Source organism: Gadus macrocephalus, chromosome 8 (genome assembly GCF_031168955.1).
Source record: "Gadus macrocephalus chromosome 8, ASM3116895v1".
Taxonomy (NCBI): domain Eukaryota; kingdom Metazoa; phylum Chordata; class Actinopteri; order Gadiformes; family Gadidae; genus Gadus; species Gadus macrocephalus.
The window spans coordinates 14,609,393-14,624,114 of NC_082389.1; the positions used below are offsets into that span (position 1 = coordinate 14,609,393).

Consider the following 14,722-nt stretch of genomic DNA (forward strand, 5'->3'; position numbering starts at 1 on the left):
CACACACACACACACACACACACACACACACATGCTTATGCATCCACCCACACCACACACACGTGCATCCACCCACACAAAGTACACTTTGACACTCAGGCAAAAACACACACACACAGACACAAGAACATTTTGACACACACACCACACACACACACACACACACACACACACACACACACACACACACACACACACAAGCACATTTCGACATACCCACACACACACAAGCACATTTTGACACACACACAAACACACAATCACATTTTGACGATCAAGCATACACGCACACAAACACACACAAGCACTTTTTTCACTCTCACGCACACCCCCACACAGACACACACTTGTTGTGTGTGCAATAAGCTGACTGGCCACATCCTGGGCTTAGTGGCCTCATGGGTGTCGGTCCACTCAGCGCTGCATCCTTATCTGTTCACTGGCTGCTCTCTGAACCCGCTACTGAGTTGATGCAAGGGCAACAAGATATGGACCGTCATTTTATTAAAGGACATCATGCTAAGGGGCCACAAACCACTGCTTATTATCCCAAGGATGGGCAAACGATATCGTCATCAAATATCATCATGTATCATCAGATCTTTCATGTATGAATATCTTTACAGTAATACCAATGGCAGTGAGAGAGAGAGAGAGAGAGAGAGAGAGAGAGAGAGAGAGAGAGAGAGAGAGAGAGAGAGAGAGAGAGAGAGGAGAGAGAGAGAGAGAGAGAGAGAGAGAGAGAGAGAGAGAGAGAGAGAGAGAGAGAGAGAGAGAGAGAGAGATGGGGAGAGAGAGAGAGAGAGAGAGAGAGAGAGAGAGAGAGAGAGAGAGTATATAAACCTTCCTGCTGAGTATTTATCCATTCAGACTATAAGCATTCCCGTCATCTGTTAAACGGTGTCTCTCAGCTCCCCTTACGGTCCCAGCCGGGATGCGTTTATGACCCCTCGCCCTTCTGGAAAGCTATTGCGTGAGAGCGGAGCCCATAATTCACTCAACATGTGACTCTGTTAAACGCGGTTAAAACGTATCTAGAATGATGCAGCACTTTCAGACCTTTCCGTTGTAATGTAATTCCACAGAACATCACCCCCCCCCCCCCCCCCCCCCCCCCCCCCCCCAACTCCCAGCCTGTGCACGGCAGATGAATTACAAACAGCCAGCTTTAGTGTCCCAATAGATCACGCTCGCTATCTCTTTAGACTACATCCACCGCTCATTTGTTTTGAAGAGTGTTGATTTATGTCGGCCGGCCCCCATAAGGACCTTATCTGCATCCAGCCAGCTAGCGATAGCAGGTAGCATGCTACGCTAAATTTTCACCGGACACGGAGGAGAGGGAAGAGAGCGAAAGAGCGATGGCTAACGAAAGGGATACTACTTGAACTAATGCTGTTTTTTTTATTTTTATTAACTAATTGGTATCCATGCCACATCGTGCTGTGTCATGAGTTCATTCACCCTGGCAAAGAGAGGAAGGGAACTAAATCCACCTGGAACAGAAGGCATTTCATACTTCATTTAAATGTAATATTACCTCCTTATCCTTGTCCATACAACCATATAACAGCAGGATCCTAATTACCTAGAAAATTAGAATAACCGAAAGTAGTTTAAGGTATAATATAAACTTAATTGCTTCCTCAGCTTTTATTATTATTCATTTAAGGTTAAAGAAGATTAACCAAAATGTCATCCACCGCTTGCCAAAGGTCAAGGAATTCATGAATGAGTAAGAAGATTTATGATTGTATAATAGTATGCAAACTTTGGCACACTGTCTCTAACTCATGTAAATGAAACCCAGCCTGGGGGTTTTTTGTCAGTAAAAGTAGATGGAGGATATTCTCCCTTCCTCTCCAGTGGTGTAGCGATGGACAACCAGCCTCTGGCTGAACATGGTATACCATGCATCTACACGGCAGGCCTGAGCGCAGTCAGCCTGGATGGTTGTGATTTTGCAGACCTACTTTACAATGCAGTGAGATAGGATATACTGTAGAAAATGACTTAGACTTTCCCGTAACAAATTTGTGATGAGTGTTAAAGTATACAAATAAACAACACGTCACATGATGATGCATGGTGCAGTGATGCCAATAGTTTATTGTTAACACCAAAACATCTTAATTTTGTGTTTTATTCCAGCCTATTTTCTTTTGAAGGTCTCTTTTCATTTAGTGGAAGACAATGGACGTTTGACAACAGAAATGACTTTTTATAACTTTTGTGGATCCCAAAATGGAGTCCCCGCTCAGCCTTGCTGTGCGACAGTCCCTCGCTAACGGCCTTCCCACATCTCAGCCTAATGCCGTTCCAAAACAACTGGCAATTTTCCATTACATGCATTGTCTTTTAAAGGGTTGGTGAACCCAAAAATAATAATAAAAATAAGTTTCAAATGGTGTCAGGGCACATTTCTGTGTCGTTTAACGGGGTAATTCTCTGTAAAAGTCCTGCTCGGTCGAGGTGAGGCGTATTTTGCCACAATGTTCAAATTGTGTTGGATCCAGAGAACCAGCTTCTCGGGGAAAGTATTAACCGACTTGTATGTCGTGTCACCCCCGAGACCGGGGATACAGAACCGGTCCCGACGGGAGCCCGGGCTTAATAAACCTCATTATCAGTAGCATGTAGCGGCCCATTAGAAACCCATGCCGGGGGCCCCGGGGGGGCCAGTGTCTCTGCATGTTAATACCAACCAGGAGATGCAGGCAGTAAAGGACGAGATTCATGTTCACATGGCCATTGTCCTGAATGCAAGCTCTGGTCTTATCTTCTTCACGCTCCTCGCATGCTAAAAAGTGCCGTCTGAAACACACAGAAGTTGGCTCAGCCTCTTCATCGACTCGCACAAAGAAGACGCACACACAATCGCACAGTTTGAGTGGCGTGTGGTAGTGATGGGGAGGCTGAGGAGGACAAGGGAGGGGTAGATGGTGGCCAACATCGGCCTGTGTAGGAAACAGGGACGGATGACTCATCTCCCTGCCATCAATCTGTACATTTGGGCTACGGTGCGTCTGACTGGATGCTCCATACGGCGCACTCAAAAGGCACTCAACCTTGTCCTTGATGACCGTTACTCATTAAGCTGCCAGTCAGGTGGTTTGTGAAAACACAGTTGGCTCTGTGTGTGTGTGTGTTTGTAAGTGTGTGTGTGCACGCGTGTGCACGCGTGTGCACGCGCGTGCATGTGTGCGTGCGCGCGTGCGGAGTACATCTTCTGGGGTACATCTTCTGAGTCACTTAAGGGGCTGTGGGGAATACAAAAGAGAGATGAAGATGGATAGGGAGAGAGAGTGAGTAGGACAGAGAGAGCGAGAGAGACACAGAGGATAGTCTTTTCTGGATCACTGTTGTGTCCCCCCCCCTCCACAAGCAGAACGCCATATGTCCCTGGAAGTAGAGCTGGCACGCTTGGACGGATCCCGGGCAAACAGGCCTCCATCGTGGCCACCTGCGCCTCTTCAAAGTGTGGAGGTGGGGTCTGATCCAATGCCCTTCACAGTCCTCCCTGCTCTCCCGCCTCCTTTTGGCAAACCATACACCGTGTCCGCGTGGACAATCACACAGCTCCCGGTTTCCGTGTGTGGGTACGGGTGCACGCTGGCGAACATGCCTCGCTGTCGTTTTTTTCTTTTCAACGTGTGACACGCGCCAACTTTACGCAACTTCCATGGGGCACTTCTAACCTTTGCTGCCATGTCCTCTGGCTGCATCTGGGTTATATTCTTCATTTTCCTCCCCCCTTTCTCTCTCTCTCTCTCTCTGTCTTTCTGTCTCTCATCCGGTGGCTTATTGTCTGCATGACTCATCCTGCCTTGTTAAGGGTGGCAGCTAGCGGCTTTAGCATCGGATGCTCTACATTGAGCTAGATGGCCAACCAGCGATACATTCCCTCATTGCACAAAACAAATCAGGATTACTATTAATGTAACTACAATTAAGCTGAAAAAATGGGTTTACTCACAAACATATTCACCATTACTCTAATCTACAATACCTGCAACAATTTCTGACCATATGTGAACATGGAAGCTCAGCAAGTTCATCACCAGTCAGTAGTTTCGGACACAAATTGACTTGAAACATCATATGAATCTGACAATATATAGTGACAGTGTAATATAAACACTGGTGGATTAGATGGATTTTAAATCAATACTGCCCATTCATCTCTTTGTTTTGATGCTGTTGTCCCGGCCAGATGTTTCCGGATGGAATGGATTGGTTCTTAATGGAATTGTGACACACCTGTCTGCACTTTGTTTCAAATTGAAAACATTGATTTAAATGAGCCTTCTCTCAAATGCACCGGGGTAATTCAAGGCTATCTAGCAGATCAAAGAATGATGGCAACAGACATAGTGTGCAATTTAAAGGGAGCGATTTAATGTGGGGGAGTAGAATAATTGATTCATCATCAAGGTTTTTCGTCTTTATTTGTTTCAATAATCTTTATTGTGTGTTAGTTATTGGTACAATGTAACGTTAGCTTTGAATTTATATTGTTACGAGCAAGAGAAGCATCTTTGTACGCATATATTTGGCCTTTATGTAATTGCTATCAATGAGAACCAAGCTTTGGAGCCTTTGTAGGACCGACATTAGAATGTTGGTGTATTTTAGTGCTAGTAAGACCTACAAAGTTCTGAGATGCAGATATTCTTGGGTTACTTTGCAGTAGTAAAAAGGGGCAACGTTTTTTTATTTTGACTGTACTTTTTTAAAGACCAACTAAAAGAACATCGCAGTGTGTCTTGTGCTTTAAAGCCTGCAAAAGTTTGTGTGAGTGTGATCGCCACCTCAGGCGGGAAGAATCAGGTGCGAGACATTAAACCATCATCGCTTACCTTCCACACCCGTCATTTCGGTGGTGTCCATGTTTCTGCTGTGTCCCCATCAACATTCAGCGAGATCTGATCACCTGATAAAATAATGACTACTAATTGAGCTACGGTCCTGGCACCACCGATGCTCGTCTTCATGACTCACCACGGAGAGCTGATGCCGACGACTTTGAATAACCGATTGGACACATGGATAGACGGATAGGCTGCCGTCGCTGTTCATTACGTCGGCGCGGACACGCTGGCGACAGCGGCCCCGGGGTAAAACACAAGTTGCGCGGCTTGTCGTGCTTGTCCCATACTTATTTACTCATGACAAATTGCTGGCGCGGCCCTTTCAGCACGGCAAAATAGCATATCATCACTAGCCTTTCTGTTGATGCAGCGGTGAACCCGTAGCCGCGCTATCGACCCGGCGGAGGCGTAATGGTAATTGAATTGCCCGCCGTGGCCCCGGCCTTTTGGTTTACGATGGTGGTCCTCCGGACTCGGACCGACCGAAAGTCATTACAACAAATGAGTTATTCTGTCCCTGTGCCAACATGGGCTCCCTGTCCTGCTCTCTGTCACTGTCACTCTCTCTCTCTCTCTCTCTCTCTCTCTCTCTCTCTCTCTCTCTCTCTCTCTCTCTCTCTCTCTCTCTCTCTCTCTCTCTCTCTCTCTCTCCCCCTCTCATTTCTCATTTCTCACTGTCTTTCTCTGTAATTATCTCTCTCTTTCTCCCTTTCCCTGTCTTTATCTTCCTACCCTGTCAGGCTCAGGCTACCCAGTTGGCAAATTGTCACTAATTTGATTGATAACCACAAGGCTTTATGTGTGTGTGTGTGTGTGTGTGTGTGTGTGTGTGTGTGTGTGTGTGTGTGTGTGTGTGTGTGTGTGTGTGTGAGTGTGTGTGTGCGCGTACATCCAAGCACATGCTTGCAATTGATGAACATTCATATCATGGTGTAGTTCCTGAGTCCTTGTCTTCCAAACAGACCACAGAGCAAAGACACAGTGTTCAACATTCATTAGCGTGCTCTCCCAGGACCCCCAAACCACCAGCCCCATCCTGCGACATGGCTGACTATCTTTCATTTCTGTTTTTCATCTAAAACACATGACAAGAGCGATCCTACTAGAGGCCATTCCCTCGTTTCCTCTTCTCCAGTACAATACAAAAAGGTGCTCTCCCCGTATTTTCTTCTGGGTTAACCTCACTTTAAGAAGCCAATCACAAACGGACCTACTCCCGCCCTAAGGGCTGTTTCATCTCATCCTCTTTTCCAACGGTTCCGAGTGGGGAGAGCGCGTGCGACCGCATGCGTTGGCCTGGAGGAGAAACGCCTCACCCAGCGTATCTTTTTTAGAGTACTCCGCCTTTTTGCGCGGCCGCTCCCACTGCTTCTAGTAACAAGTATCTCAACGTTCTCCGAATGCCGCTGGGGTCCTGGGTGCTTTTCAGGCAACCATTCAAATATCAGATGGGGCGTGAGACGCCGCCCCGGTTAACTTGGATACCAAGAGAAACTTGATCTTGCCGTGTCCGTTTATCCGGGACATTCAAATATAGTCAAATAAAGATAATAAAAAGGAAACTAGGTGACTCGTAAAACGGCGGTTGGTGATTTGTTGTCGTTGAAAGAAACCTCCGTGCAGGTTTTTTTTTTCCCCCCCTCACCTAACAAGCGCTTGACCCCAGCGTGCCCCTGCCAGCGCTTCTCTGCCAGGAGGAAACGCTACGTGGATGAACCAAGTCCTCCGGTTCATCAGCAGGCGGGACGGGATACCTGTGTGAGATTGGCACAAACACTGATTGGTCTGCGGGGGATCTATTGTTGGACTGATGCATGAAAGAAGGGCTCTCTCATCCCAGCCCCTCAATGGCCTCCAGGGAGGACACAACATAACAGTATTTACTTTGTTATTTTAAAGGATACTTATAAAAACATCAACAACTTTAAGAACTTCGGTGCATTACCTAATCCAGCTTTAATGAGTCCCTGTTTCCCTGGCGACGTGGTGTCATCATGTTTTTAGTGAGCACACATTAGCAAGCATATTTAGTCCTACTCTATATCTACAGAGTTATGAGTCCCCCTCACCCCCCCCCCGCCCCCGTCACCATAAAGAATCCTTCCTCGAGGTACTGTGAGGTCCCGCCTGTCTGTCTTCCACATGCACATGCTTTGCCTTTATGATTGCTTCGTTTCCATAATTATATCCTGCTTACTTAGTCTGAAGAGGCGCACACACACACACACACACACACACACACACACACACACACACACACACACCCTCACACACACCCACACACACACACACACACACACACACACTGACACACAGGTGAAGGAAGGTGAGAGGGCTTGTTGACACCCGATATTCCAATGGGGTGTGACAGAGCAGCTGAACAGCAGAGAGATAACGATGGATACACCCTCTGCCCTCTGCTAGAGTCACGACTCCTGCAACTTGTGTGTCTTGCTCACCCCCTCACTCACACACACACGCACACGCACACATACACACACACACACACAAAAGCACATGCACAGGGACACTCATTCTTGATGAACAGTGGCCCTGTCGTATTCGTAGTCCCTATAGCAACTACCCAAGGTGCCTGTGTGTGTGTGTGTGTGTGTGTGTGTGTGTGTGTGTGTGTGTGTGTGTGTGTGTGTGTGTGTGTGTGTGTGTGTGTGTTCACATTCATTGCCACATGGGTGCACAGCTCCCCATGTATTGAACATCAGTAGATTTATCTGTCGATGGTCAGATGTGGCTGCAGGAGTTTAATTGCTTTTCAGAAGGTGAGTGTGTGCCGGTGGGGGGAGGGGGGGGTCGAACAGGGAGTGACAGCATCCAGGTGAAGGAAAATCAAAGCATGGGAAGCCCCCACAGGTACCTGCGCACAGAGCAAGCAGCAGACCAGGAAGAGGAGGAGATGATTGATGAATGGGAAGAAAGAAAAAAAAAACGTTGATTGATTGGAGAGAGACAAATGAGCAATGGGAAAATCAGGGAGGAAATGGAGGGGAAAGATGGAAGTCAGGAGGAGAGGTAGAAGGAGAGAGAGAGAGAGTTTCATGAGGAAGAGGAGGAGGAAGAGGTGGAGGAACCATATGTTTCGCTGCATAGCTTTTGTTGCATGCCTGCAACAAATATGTCCCACATCATGAGGCAGGTAAGATTGTTGAGAGAATAGGAACTGGACGTTGGCTATGCAAGAAAAAATTGACTCTTTTGCCACGGCAATATGACTCACCGGTCGACTACGCTGACCTTTTAAAGAATTACTGAATATAAGAAAAGGGTTTTCCTCTACTGCTTTTATGTTTCAACATTGGTGGCATTTCGTAAGACAAATATTTATTTTGTAAACGTCTGCCATCCATGAGGTCTAGAGTTTTCTAGAAGAGTCACGGGTCAGACCTGTTTCGATAAAGCGCCACATTTCTACGATAAAGTGCCACATTTCTACGATAAAGCGCCACATTTCTACGATAAAGCGCCACATTTCTAGCCCACTACAGCTGGCCTGTTTGTCAGAAGATTTCTATGGATTTCTAAGGACCACAAAGTGCTCAATCCGAGACACCTGTGGTATCGCGGGCTGTGGACTCATCAAAGGAGCCCGGGAGAATGAGAGCGTAATGAGTGTCCTTTTCAAATCATCCAGTCAGCGTTATCTTCAGCCGCGATGAGTTGGATCATTAGTGAACCTGTTGATGCTCAGCTCAGTATACTGTAGCTGTAGATGGTGGCAAGCCTCGCTAGAAAAGGATATACCGCTGAAAGGTCATGACCCCAGCCACCGAGTTTTATTGGCGCCGACGTCAGAAAAATCGTCGAATAATTCTCCTTTAACTGCTATTGAGTCATTAAACAGTCGCTCTTGGCCAACCCCACTTGCAATGAATTCAGATACAGGTCATTAAAAATGCAGGTTTAGGCGTCTTGCTCTAGGAAGACCGTAGGTTGATGGTGGTCATTGGGGATAGATCTGTCCGCTCTCTCCCAGTTACCCTGTAGTTCCTTTAAGCTCATGCATTAGACTTGACGTGAAGCCGGTCCTGGCATCAACCTGCTCACCTTTAGTCCCCAGTCATCAATATTTAGTACGTATCTTTTAGCACAGCTCAATGGGATAATGCCTTGCAGGCTTATAGAGCACAAAAAACAAACTTGGTTTTTGTGCTCTAGCTCTGGCTTGTTTTAACTTGTTCTAAGTTCTATGTTTTGTCAAAGCCGGCTCCAAACTCTCTTCCTTCCTTAGACCTGTTCTAAATTGATTGTCCTTCTGAGAAGATTTAAACTAATGTCATCCTTGATTTGCACTTAAAGGAAGATCATGTGACTCAGGTGGAACAGGCAGTGGTATTATTTTTGGAATGGATACGAAGAGGGTCATTTTAAATTGTAAGTAATATTACTTTATCCTGTTCCCTGATCCATTAGTGAATACAATTATTTTGTGAAAATGCATTGTTTTGTTTCAAACAATAACGGCATTTTAAACGTATTTACTTTTAAATGTGATTAAGTAACCATTTGGCTACATTTTTTTTCAAAATAAAAACGACTAAAATGTAAAGATCAGCTGTAGCGACCAGCATGAGGGGTTTCATGTTTTGCCTTGTTATTATTATTATTTTATTTTTTTACTGCCTAACCTGTGTTACAACCAATGTACCCAATTCTCTGTTGTGGGCCCAGATAACATGTTGTGGCAGCAAGCTAGAATTACCGCAAATGGGAAATAAAATGCACTGCCTGCTGACAGAAATACACATTAATAGACGGCTGAATGCATCGACTTTCCACTGAAAATGACAGGGCCATCTAAGAGGAGTTGTTTGCATGGATGATCCAAATAGCAGGGTGGGACTGGGGACATGGACACAGCAACCCTGTCTGAGGGTAACGTTTCATGTGTGAATCACATAGCAGCCTTCATTTGCGATATGATTTGGAGAAAGTTTAACACAGAGATTGAATTAAGGAGTACCATACATGGAGAGAAACAAGGGTGATAGAGCAGTTGTCCTCCAGGTAAATATGTGTCTAGACAGCGATGTGTGTCTACAATAACACAGCGATGAAGTCATTCAGGGGATGCTGTTATAACTGAGGCATACATAAGGAAAATTCTGTAAACAGATATATCACATACAATTATGTTATATATATTTACATTTTGGAATCTCAAGATATTGTTCAAGTTTTAAGGAAGGACTCGTGATGTTTGCTTCAACAAGATGGGAGGTGATCGTTCGGAGTAAACCAGTTGTAAACCAGAAGTAAACCAGTAGTCCCCCTCTGTTCTTCTGGTTCATTCTCATCTGTGTTCTCTGATTGACAGCTGGTCTGCTCATTTTCCGCTTTTAGGGTATTAAATTCTGGGCTTTACAGGATCTTGAACCCGTGCAATGAACTCATGTCTGTAAAAGCACCTTATACAATCAGACATACAAAGAGCCTTGCAGGCAGCGGACCCGGAAGGTGAACACAAGGCCTGAGGGTGTGGGTACATAAAAGCCCTCTGCCTTTTGCTGTGGCTGTGTGACTCACCGAGGCTAATGCGTCGGGAAGGTACTGACACGACAGAGTCATGTCTCTCTCCCGCTCTGCCTCAAACCCAATTCACTGCCATGGAAACAAATGGGGGCAGCATGGATGAAGAAGATGATACGTCATGTCAATCTCTCCAGATAGCAGTAGTAACATACCGGGTAATATTCAGAGGGGAGTGGCAGGTTACTGTTAGAGATGGCTTTCATCCGAAGTGGGTCGCTGGGAGTCAGTGAATCCATATAGAGCAGCTTCGCAGGCCATTATCAAGCAGGTCAGGAGCCTGCCCAACAGATGATCAGCAGACATCGCGGATCAAAGCCACAACCTTTCGGGGTGGGAGTTGACCACCCCAGCTCAGACACTATGCGTTTGTTGCATTTGACTTTGGTTTGGTTTGACTGATTTCATTTAGCTGATCCGGTGGGTTACTTAACAAGGACAACTCCTAGATTCACTGAGACACACTGAATACACACACGCACGGACACACAAACAGACACACACAATACAAATACACCTTGTTGAAACCCAAACTAATTGTTATCGTCTTCAGCGAGGCATAAATGGCAGCTGTTTGGCAGCGATGTGTTATCTGAGACAAGGTTTACTCAGAGCAGCTACAAAACAACCCGCCTGGGTTTCAATCAAACACACACACACACACACACACACACACACACACACACACACACACACACACACACACACACACACACAGAGGCTCACACACACACTCACATCACACATTACTTCACACCAGCCTAAAACACAAAGAGCTAATAAAATGATATTGCGGCATTCACAACAGTCAAGATGTTTCTTAAGTATTAAGACTGATCTGAATTAATTATGTATGAAAGGGGTGATATTTAGAAATGATGATGGCCTGTTAGATGACTGCTATTTAAAGCAGCATCAAGGGCATGAATTCTGGTTCAGTAAGCGCATGAATTCACACTGGACACCGACACACCGACCGACCAACACATGCTGTTTGTTATTACCTGGTTTAACCTTGGGCCACACGAAGAGGCAGGGTTTTATTTTTGGTTGTGCAACTGTGTTGCCCTGCTGGATACACTCCCAACGGTGTGATCGCAGGTGTACCGCCAGTTATTCTTTGAAAACCTCTTTTATCTCTTTAGGATGCGTAGCAATAACAGTACTTATTGGATTTTGTAGCTTGATATCCAGACACAAATGTTTCTCTATTTTCCCCTTCTTTGAAGACTTGTTAGAACAGCTTATTTTACATCATTAAGATACAATACAAACAATACACCTTTCCTCCATGTTGTTGGTTGTTACCTGCTCTACACGTATTTCTGATGTTGTGTTGTCTAACGACGAAAAACGAAATAAATGAGCAGAAACAGTGTCTCTTATGTGACAGAAAGAAAAGCCCAGAACGGCCCGTGAATTCATCTAACTCTTCGGTTTGTTTGTCTTGGCTCGTCGTCTCCCGGCAGTTGGGCGAGGAGACGTTCAACCGCGCCAAGCTGCTGAACGTGGGCTACACGGAGACCCTGAAGGACGGCGAGTACGACTGCTTCATCTTCAGCGACGTGGACCTGATCCCCATGGACGACCGCAACCTCTACCACTGCTACGACCAGCCCAGGCACTTCGCCATCGCCATGGACAAGTTTGGCTTCAGGTGAGCCGGTTCCGCCCGGGTTCAGCCCGGGTACCAAGACGTTGCCACTGCTGAACGATCACTCATTGTGGCAGGGTCAACTCTGAACCTCGGGCCGGTGCTGTGTTACTGTGTAGTGTAGGGCTGGGTATTCCCTACGACCTAACGATACGATACGTATCACGATACAGAGGCCACGGTACGATGCGTACAGCCATACACGTTGATATTGAATAATGACCATGTCACACAGAATTGAAGGCGGTTCTTTATCATTCTGTATGGATGGCAACATTTTGAAGATTTACAATCCAGGCCCACAGAGATCAGAGAGTTTCTAATCACAAGAGTTATTCATAAATGCAATTAAAATATTCTTTAATTGTTCAACTTAAAATGCCCTTTTCTGTTGTCACTTATGCTTTTAGGTTTAACATGCAACAATAATATTCTGGTTTCCCTTGACTTTAAGTGCACTGCTATTTGCTATAAGAATGTCCATCTGACATAACAGTTATTTAAATTCATAAAAAAATAAATAATAAAGAAAATACATTCAACTGTTATAACAACCTGGCGTTGTACTGGCAGTTAAGAATATCTCCTGCGGTGGAGTACACCCTCTCTGTGGTTACACTTGTACCTGAGATGCAGAGGGTATTTCTAGCTCATTTAGACAGTATAAGGGGAGGGCAGCCTGGTGCTCCCTCAACCAACTCAGTGGATCCCCGGTAAGAGCCAATGGCTCGTGCTGCCGTATCGATGCAGTAGCATCTGCATCGATGCGCACATCAGCGAGGAGTACGTCACAAGATATTGCCGTATCCATTTTTTTGGAGCACAGCCCTAGTGTAGTGTGATGCGGTACAACAGCTTGTGTGTGTCAGTCTAGCATGTTTGATTGTTTTGGACGGTTGTCACATTGTCCGAGAACGCCCACGACGCATGGACCGACGAGGTCGTCAATTGAAGCTCGTCCAATCCCACTAACACTTGGCTGTGTCACGTCAAATTGTGTGTAGCCCTCCCTCCAACCGAAGTCAAAGCGATATTTTATGATCCACTCATTTGTCTAATTTGACGGGGTCTCCATGGTAGCCATGGAGACCAGTGTTGGCAACAGCCACAGTAGGCACAGTCTGGTTACAAATTACAATAATATGAAGAAATGCATTAACCTAATATAGCGTGCGCCGTTTTGTGTGTTGAATCGAGTCTCTAATTTAGTCTGGTTTTCTTGAACCAAACTATTTTTGCTTTGATTTGATTTGAATGTGCATGGTTACATTTGTTTCGTGACTAATGCGGTGCTCGTTCGTTTAAGCTCATTCTGATTGTGCTTATTAGATTGAAGCAAATGGCCGTCTGCCTTCATCTAAAACGCACACACACAGACACGCTGCACGCACACACACCCAGCAACACACACGCACACACTTATAGTGATTACATTTTCCCTCGGGCAGTTGCGAATGTTTTGATCCATCTGCAATAAAACTTTAGTCTGCATGCCGAACATAATTTAGACTTAAAACGTGTAATTAATTTAAGTACATGGTTTTATGTGTATCTATAATTTTTTTTGTACTAAATTAATTTTCCAATGGCAGGCTGAGGAACATCTAACTTTCCCTTTTTTTTTAAATAGCTCCGAGATGCCTACAGGATATAGATGGTGACAGATTTGCACAGTGGGAAACTACAATAAAACAAAGAGTGTTGGCAGTTGTGGGCGGTAATTAAATCCCTCTTGGACTGAACCTTTTTACCAGCTCTTTGTGTCCCGAGTCTGAGGGGAGCTTGATGAACAAGATCATTAATCAAACAAACAAACTATTTATTTATTTGTGTACCTTCTGTGTTCATATACATCTATATACTGTGTATATATATATATATATACTGTATATATGGTCAAAAGCTTGCATTGTCAGTCAAGCATGTTTTATTGTTTGATTTGTCAGTCGAGCATATTTGATATATATATACATATACAAATCTATACAGTATATATGTGTCTGAATGTATATATCTATATACACACAAACTATACACATATATATTTGTGTATATATATATGTACATAATATATGCCAGTCAGTCAAAATCTACTCTATCTGTTTATAAAAAAAAATCTGTTTGACATTTCCAAACAAACACAGCGTTGACTCAAAGCCCAGGAAGGAACAAATGAAGGCCGGCTGGAGTCTGCAGTCAAGCGTGTTGCTTACGTGCCGCCGATAATAGTAATGCTATAGAGTAGAGCTTGTACACTCACTGTCTCCCTGGGGCCGGCTTTTTAATGTTGACATTTGCATAATGACATCACTCCTGCCCTCAATTTGTTAAAAGCAGTCTTGATTAACGGCCGGGCGTCGGTCAGCGTGACCCCACCCTCCAAACAAGAGGCGTCTCCAGTCCCAGTGCGACCTCTGGCGCAGGTGTACTGCCAGGATAACTGTACAAGGACAGGAAGTTCAGCTCATATTGGTTGGCGAGGAAATTAAAGCCTGAGAAAGTAAAATAAAACCCAAAGTGAAAGTAAGATAAAATAGTACCCTATCCATTATTAGACTCTTAAGATGGCTTCTGGTGTTCCCTCTTTACTAGCGCTGCAGTCTCTCAGAGCCCCAAACCATATGCTCACACGGCTGGAAGCTTTGGGGCAGTA

At 45.1% G+C, this 14,722-nt stretch overlaps 1 protein-coding gene across 2 annotated transcripts in view; it reads left to right on the forward strand.

Moving 5' to 3' along the window:
• Positions 1–14,722, forward strand: part of b4galt2 (UDP-Gal:betaGlcNAc beta 1,4- galactosyltransferase, polypeptide 2) — a 96,142-nt gene that overhangs the window by 58,834 nt on the left and 22,586 nt on the right. For both annotated transcript variants that reach the window (XM_060059339.1, XM_060059340.1), the window contains exon 5: positions 11,885–12,072. In XM_060059339.1, the coding sequence (XP_059915322.1) occupies positions 11,885–12,072 (188 nt within the window). The remainder of the gene's footprint in view (positions 1–11,884; positions 12,073–14,722) is intronic.